The sequence below is a fragment of the Trypanosoma grayi genome (genome assembly GCF_000691245.1).
Source record: "Trypanosoma grayi strain ANR4 Tgr_468_V1, whole genome shotgun sequence".
Lineage (NCBI taxonomy): Eukaryota > Euglenozoa > Kinetoplastea > Trypanosomatida > Trypanosomatidae > Trypanosoma > Trypanosoma grayi.
In genome coordinates, this window is record NW_008826087.1 from 1 (window position 1) to 13,312 (window position 13,312).

The 13,312-nt window shown below is 53.7% G+C and overlaps 3 protein-coding genes across 3 annotated transcripts; all 3 read left to right on the top strand.

Annotated features, from left to right (window-relative positions):
* Positions 1-85: 85 nt before the first annotated feature.
* Positions 86-3,256, top strand: DQ04_04681000 (hypothetical protein; the record flags this gene model as incomplete). The annotated part of the gene is made up of 1 exon (XM_009313723.1): positions 86-3,256. One exon carries the CDS (start codon positions 86-88, stop codon positions 3,254-3,256), a length of 3,171 nt encoding a protein of 1,056 aa, XP_009311998.1.
* Positions 3,257-3,623: 367 nt separating this feature from the next.
* Positions 3,624-5,960, top strand: DQ04_04681010 (hypothetical protein; the record flags this gene model as incomplete). Its single annotated transcript, XM_009313724.1, has 1 exon — positions 3,624-5,960. The coding sequence occupies one exon, from the start codon at positions 3,624-3,626 to the stop codon at positions 5,958-5,960; it is 2,337 nt and encodes a 778-aa protein (XP_009311999.1).
* Positions 5,961-6,205: 245 nt separating this feature from the next.
* Positions 6,206-13,060, top strand: DQ04_04681020 (putative phosphatidylinositol 4-kinase alpha; the record flags this gene model as incomplete). Its single annotated transcript, XM_009313725.1, has 1 exon — positions 6,206-13,060. The coding sequence occupies one exon, from the start codon at positions 6,206-6,208 to the stop codon at positions 13,058-13,060; it is 6,855 nt and encodes a 2,284-aa protein (XP_009312000.1).
* Positions 13,061-13,312: the final 252 nt, after the last annotated feature.

Below are 13,312 nucleotides of genomic sequence, written 5' to 3' on the forward strand. Positions count from 1 at the left end.
AGAGGAGGAGCCCGTCGCCGGCACCGTGGCGCCGGGCGCGCGCGGCGAGACCGCAGCAGGGCAGCTGCAACCGTCACAAGGCGTCATGGAGTACCGCGCCTCGGCGACATGCCGTCTGCTTGGGTTCCCAGTGGAGCTGGCAGCAGCGGGTGGTCTAAAGGCCGATGAGGTGTTGGGTCGCGTGCTGCATGAGGCACTTGAGAGCGACGTGGTTTTTATTCACCCACAGCAAAGGGGAGGGGGCGCTGCATCATCACAATCGACGCGTGGTCACGGTCGCGGCAACCAAAGGCGAAGCGGATATCGGCAGAACAATTCGACGCATGCGCTCTCACCGCGCCAGATGGAGCTGAAGGCGATCATGGATGAACTTAGAGAGCTTTGTGTGCACTTTAGCCGCGTGCTGAAGTTCTCCATAAAGTTTCCGCGGAACAACCCCCAACAAGAGCAACAACAACAACAACAACACCAGCAACCCAAGCAGTGGGATGACGGTAGTGGGACTCAGGGTGAGTGGCGTTGTCGGGCCTACGTGCGGGATGAATGGGGTGTGGCACCCAATCTCTCCTTCACCGCTGAGGCGCGTGGCCAGTCGGCCAATGACTCGCTGATGCGTTGTCTCGCGATGCTGCGTGACCGCTACCGTGCTGAGTTAGAGTCTCCCGCCGTGCAGCTTGAGAGCGTCCGAGAGGTGGAGGCTTTTATCCATCCGTGGGGGAAAACTGTTGAGAGCCACTGCTTCGAAGAGGGCACGACGGATGACTCATCCGAAGCTCAAACATCAGCTCCAGCAGGTCAAAAAAATGACAAGAAGAAGAAGAAAAAGAAGAATGATGAGGATTCCTCGCATGAGGCAGGTGCCGCGCAGCCTGTGCCCGTCGAGGAGCAGTACAGAGTGCTGCGCCCAACAACCTTCACCGCCGCTGTGATTGTCGAGGACGCGCAGGGGAACATCAGCGTATCCCAGGTGAAGCGGCAAGCCACGCCACTGGTGGCGTACCAGAGTGCTTCTGTCCAAGCGCTGCGTGTCGAGGCGGGGCTCGTACCGGACGTAACAATCATGGATCAGTGCCTTCCGCCGGTGCCACTGCTATTGCGCATGCGGTGGCAGTTGGACGCGATGGTGCAGCGTCTGGCACAGCTGCACAGCAAGCGGCCGGAGGAGGTCGCCACGATACGCATCGAGGGTGAGTCGGGAAGTGGTGATAAGAATACCATTGAAAATGGGAAGAGTGACCTTGCCACCAAGAATGAGGAAGAAGCAGAGATCAGCGACAAACAGTGCGTCTTTTTTAATGCGTACTTTATTTCGGAGGGAAGTGTTGTGTGGCAGCAGAGCGGGCAGGGACGCTACCGCCTCGAGTTTGATTGCTACGTGCAGGCGCTAACATATCTCCTTGACCAGTACCCCGAGGTGGGGCTTACATGCTTTGACACGTGTGGTGGCGGTGCGCTCTTCCCCACCACGAAGCTGCTGGAACTCGCCGTGATGAAGCATGACAACTATAACGTGGGCGCCAACCACCGCGGAAAGTGGAATGTGTACGCCCTGTTGGGGACGCTTACATCGCAGCTTATTGGCAGTTTCTACCAGACAACGTACCATGCGGACCGGGCAACGGGCGAGGCGCGTGCGGTTCTCACCGTGAATGACGGCCTGCGCTCGAACCAACTGCTGATTCAGCGTCAGGCGAAGAAGCGTGGTGAGGCATGGCGCAGTGCGTGTCTGGATGCGCTGCGGGAGAACTTCCCCAACCAGTACCGCGACGCCCTGCTGCTGCACCCCGATCTTGACCTCTCTGGCGACACCATGGCACGTGGGAGCAGGTACCGCGCCCTTCCACGAGAGAAACGTGTGGAGCATATCGGTAACATATTCTCCCTTGTTGCCGCCTTTGCAGAGGAGGACTTGGGATGGCATAACTTGCGTGTGCGTCTGCGCAACGCGTCCGCGGATTTGGGCCTCCCGCAGTGGGTGGCGGAGATGGAGGCGCAGATCGAGGGTGAGGAACAGCGGCGTGTCGTGGCCATTTCGCCGCCGTACTCACAGGTGAAGCACGCCAGGCGGGTGCTCGTCTATCAGTTGGCGCAAAAGTACTTCCCCAAGGAGCTGCAGGCATATGCCAAACTGAACCGTGGTGATGCAGTGAATCCTGACCAGGACGCACGCAACACGGACAACACTGTATACCGAGCGGGGACAGAGTCGTTTGTGAATCAGGTAATGATGCTTCTCGAGGAGCGGGCGCCTGCCATGGCACCCTTCTCATGGACACTCGAGCAGCACGTTGACAGCAACACCGAGAGCACCGGTAACGACGGCAGCGTTGAGTACCTTCTCCACCCTTTTAGCCCGCGCTTCCGTGCGGCAGTCTATGGGATGAGCGGTGACATGCTCATCAGCGAGCGTCTCGGCACAGAGGATGAGAGTGCGGTGGGTGTGCTGTGCAGCGCGTTGCGTGCGGCGACCAATCGTCTCGCTGGGGCAAAGGGCGAGCAGCTGTGGACGGAGTACGAGTGTCATGCGCCGCCGCCCATCGCCACTTCGCGTGAGTTGTCACTCTACATGTTTAACGCCTTTTTTGGGGTTTCGAAACTCGGCATGGTGACAGACGCGGAGTCGCTGTCCACAGCCTCCTCCGCGGAGCAGCAGGTGGTGGACATCGACGCGCGGGAACTCGGTGGCTACTGGTTTGTCACGCTGTCACTCTCACGGGCGGGTGATTTGGCTGTAGCGCGCGCCATCGCGACAGCAAAGCGAGAGGGCATCCGCGACGTGATGCTGCTGGCGTGCCGCAGGAGTTTTCCACGGGCGCTGCAGTACCTGGCGGCTCACTCGCGGGAGGTGGGTTCTTTCGCGGCGGAGATATTCGCCTCGCCGGTGGTGGAGGCTCTGCCAGATGCCGTGCTACATGACATAAAACATGGCCTGGAGCGTGCAGAAGCCGCCGGGCCGCCGCGGCCGTACACACTACTGCGCCGCTGCGTCACGCGCGAGTTCCGCAATGAGCGTTGGCTGCGGGTGGAGCAGATGTCGAACAGCGGCAACGGATTTCAGTGCCGTATTTATTTACAGAAACACCGGCGTGAGTCGAAAAAGGGCGAGGTGCAGCTTGTAGGCTTTGGTGCCGCGCTGAGTCGGTCGCAGGCTCTGCACATTGCCTCTCTCTGTGCGTTGGAGAATCTCTTTGAGAGTGATCTCGCTGCGGCTGTTGCGCGCTCACCAGGCTATAGGGACCTGCCGTCCCTAGAATAATAAAGAAACGCGTAGCGGGAGAGGATGAATATGAGTCTGCCTGAGAGAGAGAGAGAGAGAGAGAGAGAGAGAGAGAGAAAGAGAGGAAAGACCCAAAGAAGAAAAGAGAGGGGGGAAGTGAGAGACTCATGGCCTGTGCGAAACTCATGATAAATTTTATTATTGGTAGTGTCATTTGCTTTGAATATATATATATATATGTCTCTCCCTTGGTGCCTCCGTGGGTTTTTTTTTTGCGATTTTATCGGAACTTATATCTATACTTTATTAGATATACACACACTCACACATAAATACAGGTAACTTGCTTTGGAGAGGGGAAAGTTAAACGGAGGCGAGCGTGTTCTGTGGAGTGGTGCTCTGCAGAATGCGCTCACTTGAAGTGCTTTGCTCATTGGCCAGGGAGATGGGGTCGGCAAGCCAGGCGCTGTCGCTAAGAGATCGGCGTGGGGATGCTCAACGCAGTGGGTCTCATAGCAGGTCAAAAAATAGTGGTGGCAACAGAGATAGACTTCAGAAGGCTGAAATTATTCAGCACTGTTTGGCGACGCTTAAGTGTATAAAAGCCCTGTTGTTGTTGTTTGATTCCAAGAGTGAGGACACCACCACCACCGCTGACCTTTCTCTTGACACTCTACGGTTCTGTGGGTGGCAATACGTTGACCTAGAACACCTTCAGCGGGAGCTCGTAAGTGGCGAGCAAAAAGACACCGACGACGCCATGTTGGTGGCCGCTCTCTTGAACGACACGTACGTTTCGTGGATTAACTGCAGCCGCCTACTGTCGGAAACACTCTGTCACGACTGGGCGGCGGTACAAACTCTGGGTGGTGGCAGCAGCTGTTTTTCTAACCCCTATGGTTTGCCGTTGGCATCGCGGGAGTCGAGGCCTGATCATGCGGTGGACGCCAATGTGAAGCCAGCTGAAGAAAAGATAAGGGGAAAAGAGAGGGAAGGGTGGGACTCTTCCGAAGTTCCATGTAATGCCGCTATTAAGCTACCACTCTTGGCGTCGCAGTTATGGGCCCCAGATGTGAAGGCATGGCTGATGCCTGAAGGNCCAGCGGCCCAATGCCATCCATTTTCAGGCCCTGCTGGCCTCTTGGATTCGTCGCTCTACGAATGGGATAAGAACGACATCGATGATAGCGATGAGCTTCCAACTCAAAGCGTAGAGTTGTTCTCTGTTGCAACAGCTACGAAAGGTACTCAGGCAGCTCCGCTAGAGGAGGAAAGAGGTCTTGTGGTGGCGTTGAACACCAGTGATGAGGGCAAGCCCTCATCCACGTCTCCGCTCATCCAAGGGATGACCAAGACGCAGAAGAAGAAAGTCCCTTGGAAGACGCGCTCCCAACAGGTGTCGAGGGCACCAAGTTTAAGGCACTTGGTGGAGACGGTGTTGACGGAGGACTACGGGTGGAGCAACTTGCAATTGAAGGTGCATGAGGTGCGCTTGGAACAGGCTACCACCGGGTGGGTGGTAGAGGCACAGGTAACGCTGGATGACGGAAGGATTAAGGTGATTGCTCGTTCCCCCCCGCGCCAGCGTTCCCGCGTGGCGCAGCGCTGTATCATATTGTATTTGGCCCAACAGTTTCTTCCAAATGAATTGGTACACTACTGCTCACTCCAGCGCAGCGATGTTTTTCCATCGGATATGGCTCTGGGCGTGGAGCGTCTTGGTGAAGGTGGCTTCGAGGGAGGTGCGGTGTTCCAGTCCACTACCGACATGATCACTCAAGTTATGAATCTCATAGAGGACGCAGACCCCGCACTGGCCCCGTTGTCGTGTTCGGTGGAGGAATATGGCGCAACTCAAGCGAGTCACAAAAGTGAGGGGTGGCACACGCAGCCGAAATCTCGTCGGTACCGCGCTGTTTTGTGTTCACAAGCCGTGAATGTTATCAGCGAGCGCGTCGGCACAGAGGATGAGAGTGCGGTGGGTGTGTTGTGCAGCGCGTTGCGTGCGGTGACCAATCGTCTCGCTGGGGCAAAGGGCGAGCAGCTGTGGACGGAGTACGAGTGTCATGCGCCGCCGCCCATCGCCACTTCGCGTGAGCTGTCACTCTACATGTTTAACGCCTTTTTTGGGGATGTGCCACCAGCGGGTTGCCTCCAAATTGACACTTCTTCTAAACCAGTTAAGGGAGTTGGTACATTGTGGAAGGGCACGGCGTCGCTTTGCATCAATGGGCAATGTGTGCAACTAGCAGAGGCGTACGCGTCCTCGAAGCGGGATGCCGCAGTGCACGCCGCTATTCTTGCCTGTCGGCTGAATTTTTCGGACAGATTGCAGTGGCTTCTTAGGAAGCCAGCGGACTCAACTGAGGGGGTGCAGTTGGAGGTCGCACATGAGGTGCTTGAGCAGAAGATTCTCACATCTGTGGAAGAGGCAATCGAAGCGGCAGACGCCGACAGCCGCGGGGTGATGCCGTCGGCTTTTGACCTTCTTCGCCATTTTGTGGCGAAGGAGTATCACCATTCCCGCGTAGTGGAGGCGCGGGTGTCTGAGAACGGGGACACAACGTACACCTGTGAGCTGTTCATTCTGTCCAATGGTTCGGTGGAGATGCCGCCGCATCAGATATCTCAGGCCGTGGGCGCCACTGCAAGTGAGGCACGAGGACAGGCGTCGATGATTGCCCTGCAGACTATGTTCAAGAAACAGTACGAAGCGGTACTTGTTCAGTCCAAGTCCCCATAATTGAGTATTGCTTTTTCTTTTTTTTTTCTTTAAAAAAGCCTCTCTGAGCATTGTGTTGAATTTGTTGCTGCGAGGAGCTGATTCTCTTCGGACTGCACATTAAATTAAACTCTTGAATGCTGTTGTCTTTTCCCTTCCTTCATGCAAGCAAGCACGCACACACTCCCGCGAAGGTGGGTGAACTTGCGTATTTGTGACGAGATCAAATAGAGAGAGACATCATAGATCCTTATTGCTCTGTGCCCATGAACGAAATACCCTTCCCCTCGTGGGTGCACCGTTCACCGGTGTTTGCAATGGCGCGGGTGCTGGGTAGACAATTGCAGGAACAATTATTAGCATCACCCACACGAGTGTCATCCCTAGCAGGGAGCCACCGCGAGGATTCTGAGATCCGCCAGATGACTTCGCTCTTTTATACAAAGTGCGTCGATTCAATGAGCTCATTTAACTTTGACGAGCATTCAGCGGGGGTAATGTTTAGCGGAGGTGTGAAAACACTTGGCGCCATTACGTCACCAGCAGCTACGGATCTGCGGCTGGATTCCGCCAAATCCCTGTCGCAGTCCTGTGACATCCTCAATCATCCACGCGTTGCGCTGCTCATTGAATTGTCCCAGGTAAACGAGCTCATGTCACACGGAACAAGCGTCTCCACCAAAAACGCTCCGGCTCTGATTTCCCTTATGGCCCTTGCTGTGGAGTGCCGCTCGCTTCCAAGTGACCACACCAAGGGGTTCTACACGGAGTGTGCTTCCTTCTATACATCGCTGATGCAGCGCCTGAAGACCATGACATTTCTTCCTGGTGTTGACGTGCAGGGGCTTGTGGCTTCGCTCGTCTCTTGTGGGCTGCAGCTGCGGAGCAACGATGAAGAAGTCGGCGGCAGTGGTGGTGGCGATGGGGGTTGTGGTACCGGCAGAAATTCAAACACCGGTATCAGTAGTAATCGTAGAGTGAAGAATGTTGGGCTGGCAGGGTTTGACAGTCGCGTCATTGACTCCATTATTGTTTCCTGCATTCCCGCAAGCTTCGACGACTGTGTTGAGAATTCCATCGCATTGGGCACACTAGAAGGACTCGCGTACACGACTAAGAAAAAGTCTGTTTACTTGAGCTCACAACTCGTGAATCACCTCCACAATCTCACAGACGCCTTCACAACCCTGCCTAGGCGAAAGGAACCAGAATACAAGAAGCTGCAGTGCTACCTTATGGAGGCGATATGCTGCGCTCGCTGTGTTGAATATACACGAATGCATAACTGGCTTGCAGTGATACTTGAACGAAATTACCTTCTAAAGGGCCTCCTACAGAAGGAGGATTTGCATGCGCGTGTGGTGGCCGCGATGCTGACACTGCTAACGAGGTGGCTCCAGGACGCCGCGAAAGTGTGCATTTCAAAAACCAAGCGTACGGGTGGTGGTGACAACCACAGGGATGCGGCAGCCTTTGCGGTTCGTGAAGAGTCTATCGAGGCTGATGCGCTTATAGAAAACGTCTGGACGGCACTTCATGAAGCGATTGTTACATGGGAGGGACTTCAAAAGACGAACATTACTGTATACGGTGACAACGTGCGCATTGTTGTGGAGAACTTGCTGCGGGCAGAAATGGAACGTGTGCAGTGTTATCGGGTCTTAAGTGGGGTGCAGTGCCACACTGGTGTGGTGCAGCAGCAGGGTGACACGTCTCATTTAAGCTACGTGCCATCGGCGGAAGAGGAGGACCTTCGGCTTCGCGTGATTGGGAATATCGTGAAGTTCCTTCTCCTTCCGACAAGTGTTTTCGGTGCGATTAGTGTAAGGGCTGTTACTGCAACAGCGGCCTCTCTACGACAGGACGTCTCAGAGCAATGCGCAAAGGTGATTGCACTTACCGCCGCTACATCAGGCAGTATCACATCACTGGGGCGCTCCACCACCACCAGCTCTGCTGCTGTCATTTTGGCGAGTTTTTCCAACAAATTCTACAACGGCATTGAGAGCATCGCCCACACGTTAATCTTACGTGTCTTGGAGGCAGGCTCGTTGAGCGCCTCTACGTCATTGAACGCGGAGGAGGGGGAAGAAGAAATTCGTATTGCAGCGCTTTGTATGCAGAGCCTATGCGCCACGAATGCGCATATACGTTCTTTTGCGGTGACAGAGGTTCTGGATGCCGTTGTGCGCTTCCCTAGTATGCAACATGCCACGGATGCGTCACGCACCAGTGACAGCTCCATGACTCTCTTCTCTACTGTGCCCGTCTCCCGTATGTCGGTGTGCTTTGAAATGATGAGCCGCGTTCTCGCGTCGCGACATCGCTCTATATTGAGACCAATCCCTTATGAGGGGCTGCTGCGCTTTGGACAGCTATTGTGTGACACATTTGAAGACACGCTTCGCAGTCATGTGAGCGCTGGCGATTTTACTGACCCGACGGTGACGCTGCCGAGCCCTACAATGCATGTGGTCGCAAATTCCTTCTGGAGGCTTGTGAAGCGTTGCCATGAGCGCATTCGCGTGATGACACGGCAAAGCCTCCGCCTCGTCACCTCTGATTGTGAAGAGTCGAAGGTACGATTAATAGACGCACTTAATGAGGAGAGCAAGGTCCTCCACCTGCTTCTGCGAGCTGTGCTGCGTTGTATGATCAGTGTTGCTTGGCCGGGATCGGGTATCCTCTACGGTGCGAGTCGCAAGAAAGTTAATCGGCGTCCTTCAAATTTTGATGTCACGGAAGCTGCACTTGCGGTACTGTCACTCTTCTTCCGTCCCTTATGCCTACTGTGCCAACTCTCAACGCTGTTTCCAGTGACGAAAGACATGCGACGTCTCATGCATCACCATGAGAATGCTCAGAGGCTTATGCAGATGGATGGCAGTGACTCTTTCCTTCACCACTACTGCTTTCATCCAAGCAACGCGAACTCTCCTTTCTATGCGGACAACGGCACAGCACAATTCCGCTCCTGCTGGCTCATGTTGTCGTACTATCGCTTTACAAATGAAGCACTGATGATGACGCACTCTGGTGAGGTCCGGGCGGGGGCAAACGGGCGGGGGCGGCACGGTAAGTTCTTCTTGACAGCATACCAAGCGAGATGCATTCGGCTTCTTGCCGCCTCGATGCCACCACTCATGCACATGCGGTCCTCGGACTATCAGCAGGCTATGGCAGACATTGAGGTGCTGGGTCGCTGCTTGTCTCGTAGCGGTGTGATAAGTGAGGCTAAATCCTACGAGAAGGAGTTGTGGCACTCTCTCCGATATTGCTGCCCAGAGATTGGGCATGGGAGAGGTCGGCTCTCGTTTTCTGAACTTTTCTTGGTGAATGCCCTCGCCATGCTTGAGATGCTGCGTGCGTCGTGTGGATCTATTTCGACCATTACACAGTATCAGCATTTTGAGGTGCGAGAGTTTGACGCCAGCAAGGACGTTCGGACCATTGTAGAAGGCATAACAGCGGCTGTCACGACACGGTACCTTTCAGCTCTGCAGAGTATGCCCCCTGAAGTCGCAGCGAGCAGAATTGATGAGAATGCAAGACAACTTGTAATGCTTTACGGATTCGCCATTGACTCTGTAAGGCGCTCCGCCAAGGATATTCTCACGACGATCATCAACATTTTCCCGGCTCCTTCATCAAATAGTGGAGCCCTCCCGTTGTTGTGGGCAGTGATTAACTTGTTGGAGTCTGGAAATTCAAAGGAAATAGAACGTTTCTGTGAGCATCTACGCTTCCCTGAAACTCCTGCGGTTGCCACAGATCCTGATTCCCTTGAGCGGCGGAAGCAGCTCCAAGATGTTGTAGCTTTTGCTGAGTTTTGGGCTGCGGTTGCGCGAAGACGCACACCACTGGCGTTGCAGGAGCACGCAACATTGTTTGTCGTGGAGACAGAGGGACCATCCGGGGTACTCGGTTCTGGTGCTGGGTCGCAACTGGCGATTCGTGCCCAGAGTGTAAACACTGCCTCACCTGATTCAAGTCCGAATTATGCCCAGGGACTAATCAAAAGGAGTAATGCACAGGGGCAAATGATGGCTGCCTCCCGGTTGTTTCCACGGGGTGGCATAGAAAACCTTTTTCTTGAGCGTTTAAAAGCCATGGTGGAGGATGGGCTCGAAACAAGAGGTGTGGCTGCGCAGTCGCAAGAAAAGGTGTTTGCATCATTGCTGAACACCGTTCGAGCTGTTGCAACGTTGGGAGAACGTGCTGAGGACGAGGACGAGGACGAGCATCATCATCATCAGCAGAAAACGTCGCATAGAGGAAGGTCACCCATACGCGCAGGACAAGCCGAACTGCAAAAGCTTTATGAGGCCGATACGCTTTTGTGTACTGTTGCGGCGTTTCTGACGTCACCGCATATCTCTCCCTCGGCGCGAATGGAGCTTCTTAGATATCTTGTGCAGGGCCCCATTCATCTATTCACAAGCCATTATATAAAGGCTGCAATTCAAGGCTGGAATTGGCTTCTTTTTGAGAAGCGTGAGTGGTATGCGGTGCCTCTGCTGGTACAGGTTGTGGAGGGATTTCTTTGGACAATTTCACAGAGGATCGGCCTCTTTGATGGTGCCAGACCGTCACAGTCAGACGAAGTGGAGTCTGGAGACCGAACAGCGTCAATGCAGAGCACCACCATTTACCCGGACGACTACAATACAAACTCACCACACAAGGTTCTTATTGGATTTATTACATCGTGTTACGTGGACTTGGCGGGGCCTGTCACATTTGACCCGTCTATCCTTCTCCTTCTGCATCGTCTCGCCATGCGAGTAGTGGAGTCGCCGTCTCGATTCTCTACGAAAGATGCTTCTTTTTCAGAAACAATGCGATGCGCTTTGATGGTGAGCTACATTTGCCGAAATTTACAAATGGCGAACGGGCGCCGTTTGAATGTGGGCTTGCCTGTGCTTGTGGCTTCTACTTCCATTGGCGCTCTTCATCAGGGCTTATACAAGTGCCTCTTGCAATGGTTTCGCAAGACACCACCGTCGTGGTACTTTTCACGGGATCCCTCCGCTGCTGAAGAAGAATTGACTGCTCTGGGGAAACTCATAGGCGTGCTCGATGCGGATAAAGAGTCACTATCACGATCTGTGCATGGATTCCTGGATTTTTCTGGATTTGGCAATGACGTTTGTTCGGCATCTAAACTTACGATTATGGGGAACATGGTGTGTCAAGGGGCGAGTGTAGGGAGTGGCTCCGTGCGTGGGGTGGGTTCCGGTGGTATAAAAGATGTTGATGAGTGCATTGCAGAAGAACGTGATCGTCTAATGAATCTAATTGGTCTGTTGCGCCTGTTGGTGGAGCATGAACGCACACGATTGATGGTGTGGCTGCGGCCACGTGAAGCCTTTCAAAATACTCAGAATCACAAGGAGGTCTCAGAGGTTCTGTGGAAAGCACATTGTGAGGCAGCGGCGCGAAATGACCCCGCCGTGTTGTTGGCATTGGTGACACGATTTCCCAATGCACATGTTTTGGGGTTTGCCACACAACTCGTTTCAGAAAACCCTGAGGTGTTTTGTCACATACCAGAGGCAGTCGATTTGTACCTCAACGATGCGGTGCTCATGAATGGTTATCCTGCCCTTTATATGTTTACTAATTGTGGTATTGTGCAGGCCCTTCGTTTTTTGGACAGACGCTACACCTCACGTTACCCACAGGTCTCTGCTTACGCCCTTCGCAGTCTGTTGTCGCAGAAAAGTGAGAGTCTTATCTTTTACCTTCCGCAGATATTACAAGTCCTTTCAGGTGACCAAACTGATGGGATAGCGACTTTTCTTCGAAAAATGTGTGGAAAGAGTGAGATGTTTACGCATCAATTGCTTTGGTCGCTGCGGACGGAAGGGGGGGGAGAGGGTGAACTTGCAAAAAAGTGTATGCAACTCGCCTCTGAAATACAGCAAGGGTTTGATGCACATAGGCGGGCGTTTCTTGATGGTGAGTTTTCATTTATTCAGAGGATAATTTCTGTCTCGGGTGAGATGAAGCCAGTGGAGAAGGCTCAGCGGAAGGAGAGGCTTCGAATTCGTCTGCGGGATGCGGAGTTTCATGAACCGATGGGGCGGCTACACTTGTACCTCCCTACGGACGTTAATTGGCGCATTGTGGGACTCATTCCTCACACGGCTGGTGCTATGCAAAGTGCGGCGAAGTGCCCCATTTTGGTACAATTTCAATGTGTACCACGAGGGCACGATGATACTGAAGTGGCTCCAAAGAAGAGCAAATCTGGGTCGTTGCCTAAGCAAACGGAATCTGTAGTGAAGGCTTGTATTTTCAAAATGGGTGACGATTGCCGTCAAGATCAAATTGCCCTTCAACTGATTGGTCTTTTTCAGTCCATCTTTAATGCAATTCAGGTGCCTTCTTACTTGTACCCTTACCGTGTGGTAACAACTGGAAAAGATTGTGGTATTATTGAGTGCGTCCCGCGCGCGATGAGTCGGGACCAAATTGGAAAGCTGGTGGAAAGCAATCTTGCGGAGTACTTTGTCCAGACGTATGGGCACCCAGAGTCGGTAACCTTTCATCGGGCTCGAGATTGCTTTATCCGAAGTATGTCGTCGTATTCCGTCGCTTCCTTTATTCTAAACATAAAGGACCGTCATAATGGCAACATTATGATTGATGCTCATGGTCACCTTGTGCACATTGATTTTGGATTTTTGTTTGACCTATCGCCAGGGGGTGATATAAACTTCGAATCATCCCCCTTTAAATTGACAGCAGAAATGGTACAGCTCATGGGGCACCCTGTGAAGAAGCGGGCGGGGACGGTGCAAAGTCCTTCCTTGGCGAAGGCGCTGGTGAATCCTGAGGGGTATGATCTTTTTGTGGATTTGACAGTTCGCTGCTACCTGGCCGTTCGGCAGTACGCCCGGCAGATTTGTATCCTTGTCGAGTTGATGCTCAGCAGTGGGTTGCCTTGTTTCAAACCCCAGCGTACCATTCAGGATCTTGCATGGCGCCTCTCCATGCAGAAAAGTGAAGCAGAGGCTGCCGATTTCATCCTCAAACGAATTGCCGAATCAAAGGAAAACTTGCGAACATTTTTGTACGATCGATACCAGAACATTGCGGAGGGAATAGAAATGTAGGCGTTCTGTGTGTTACCTCGTTTTTTTTTTCGTTTTGCATATGCGCCCCCTCCCCCGGAGGAAGGGCGGCGGCGTCGTGGAGGTTTGCCGCCCCTGCCTTGCCTTGCCCCGCCGCCCTCCCGACCCCGCCTTCTCTTCCCTCTTTTTTTTTTTCATTTTGTCCGTTGGTCCTTTGGCCCCGCGTTTGCCTTCCGGCGGCGGTCTTCCCATTTTCCCTGCGGCGCAGGGGTTCCTGCTGTGCAGCGCCCGCGC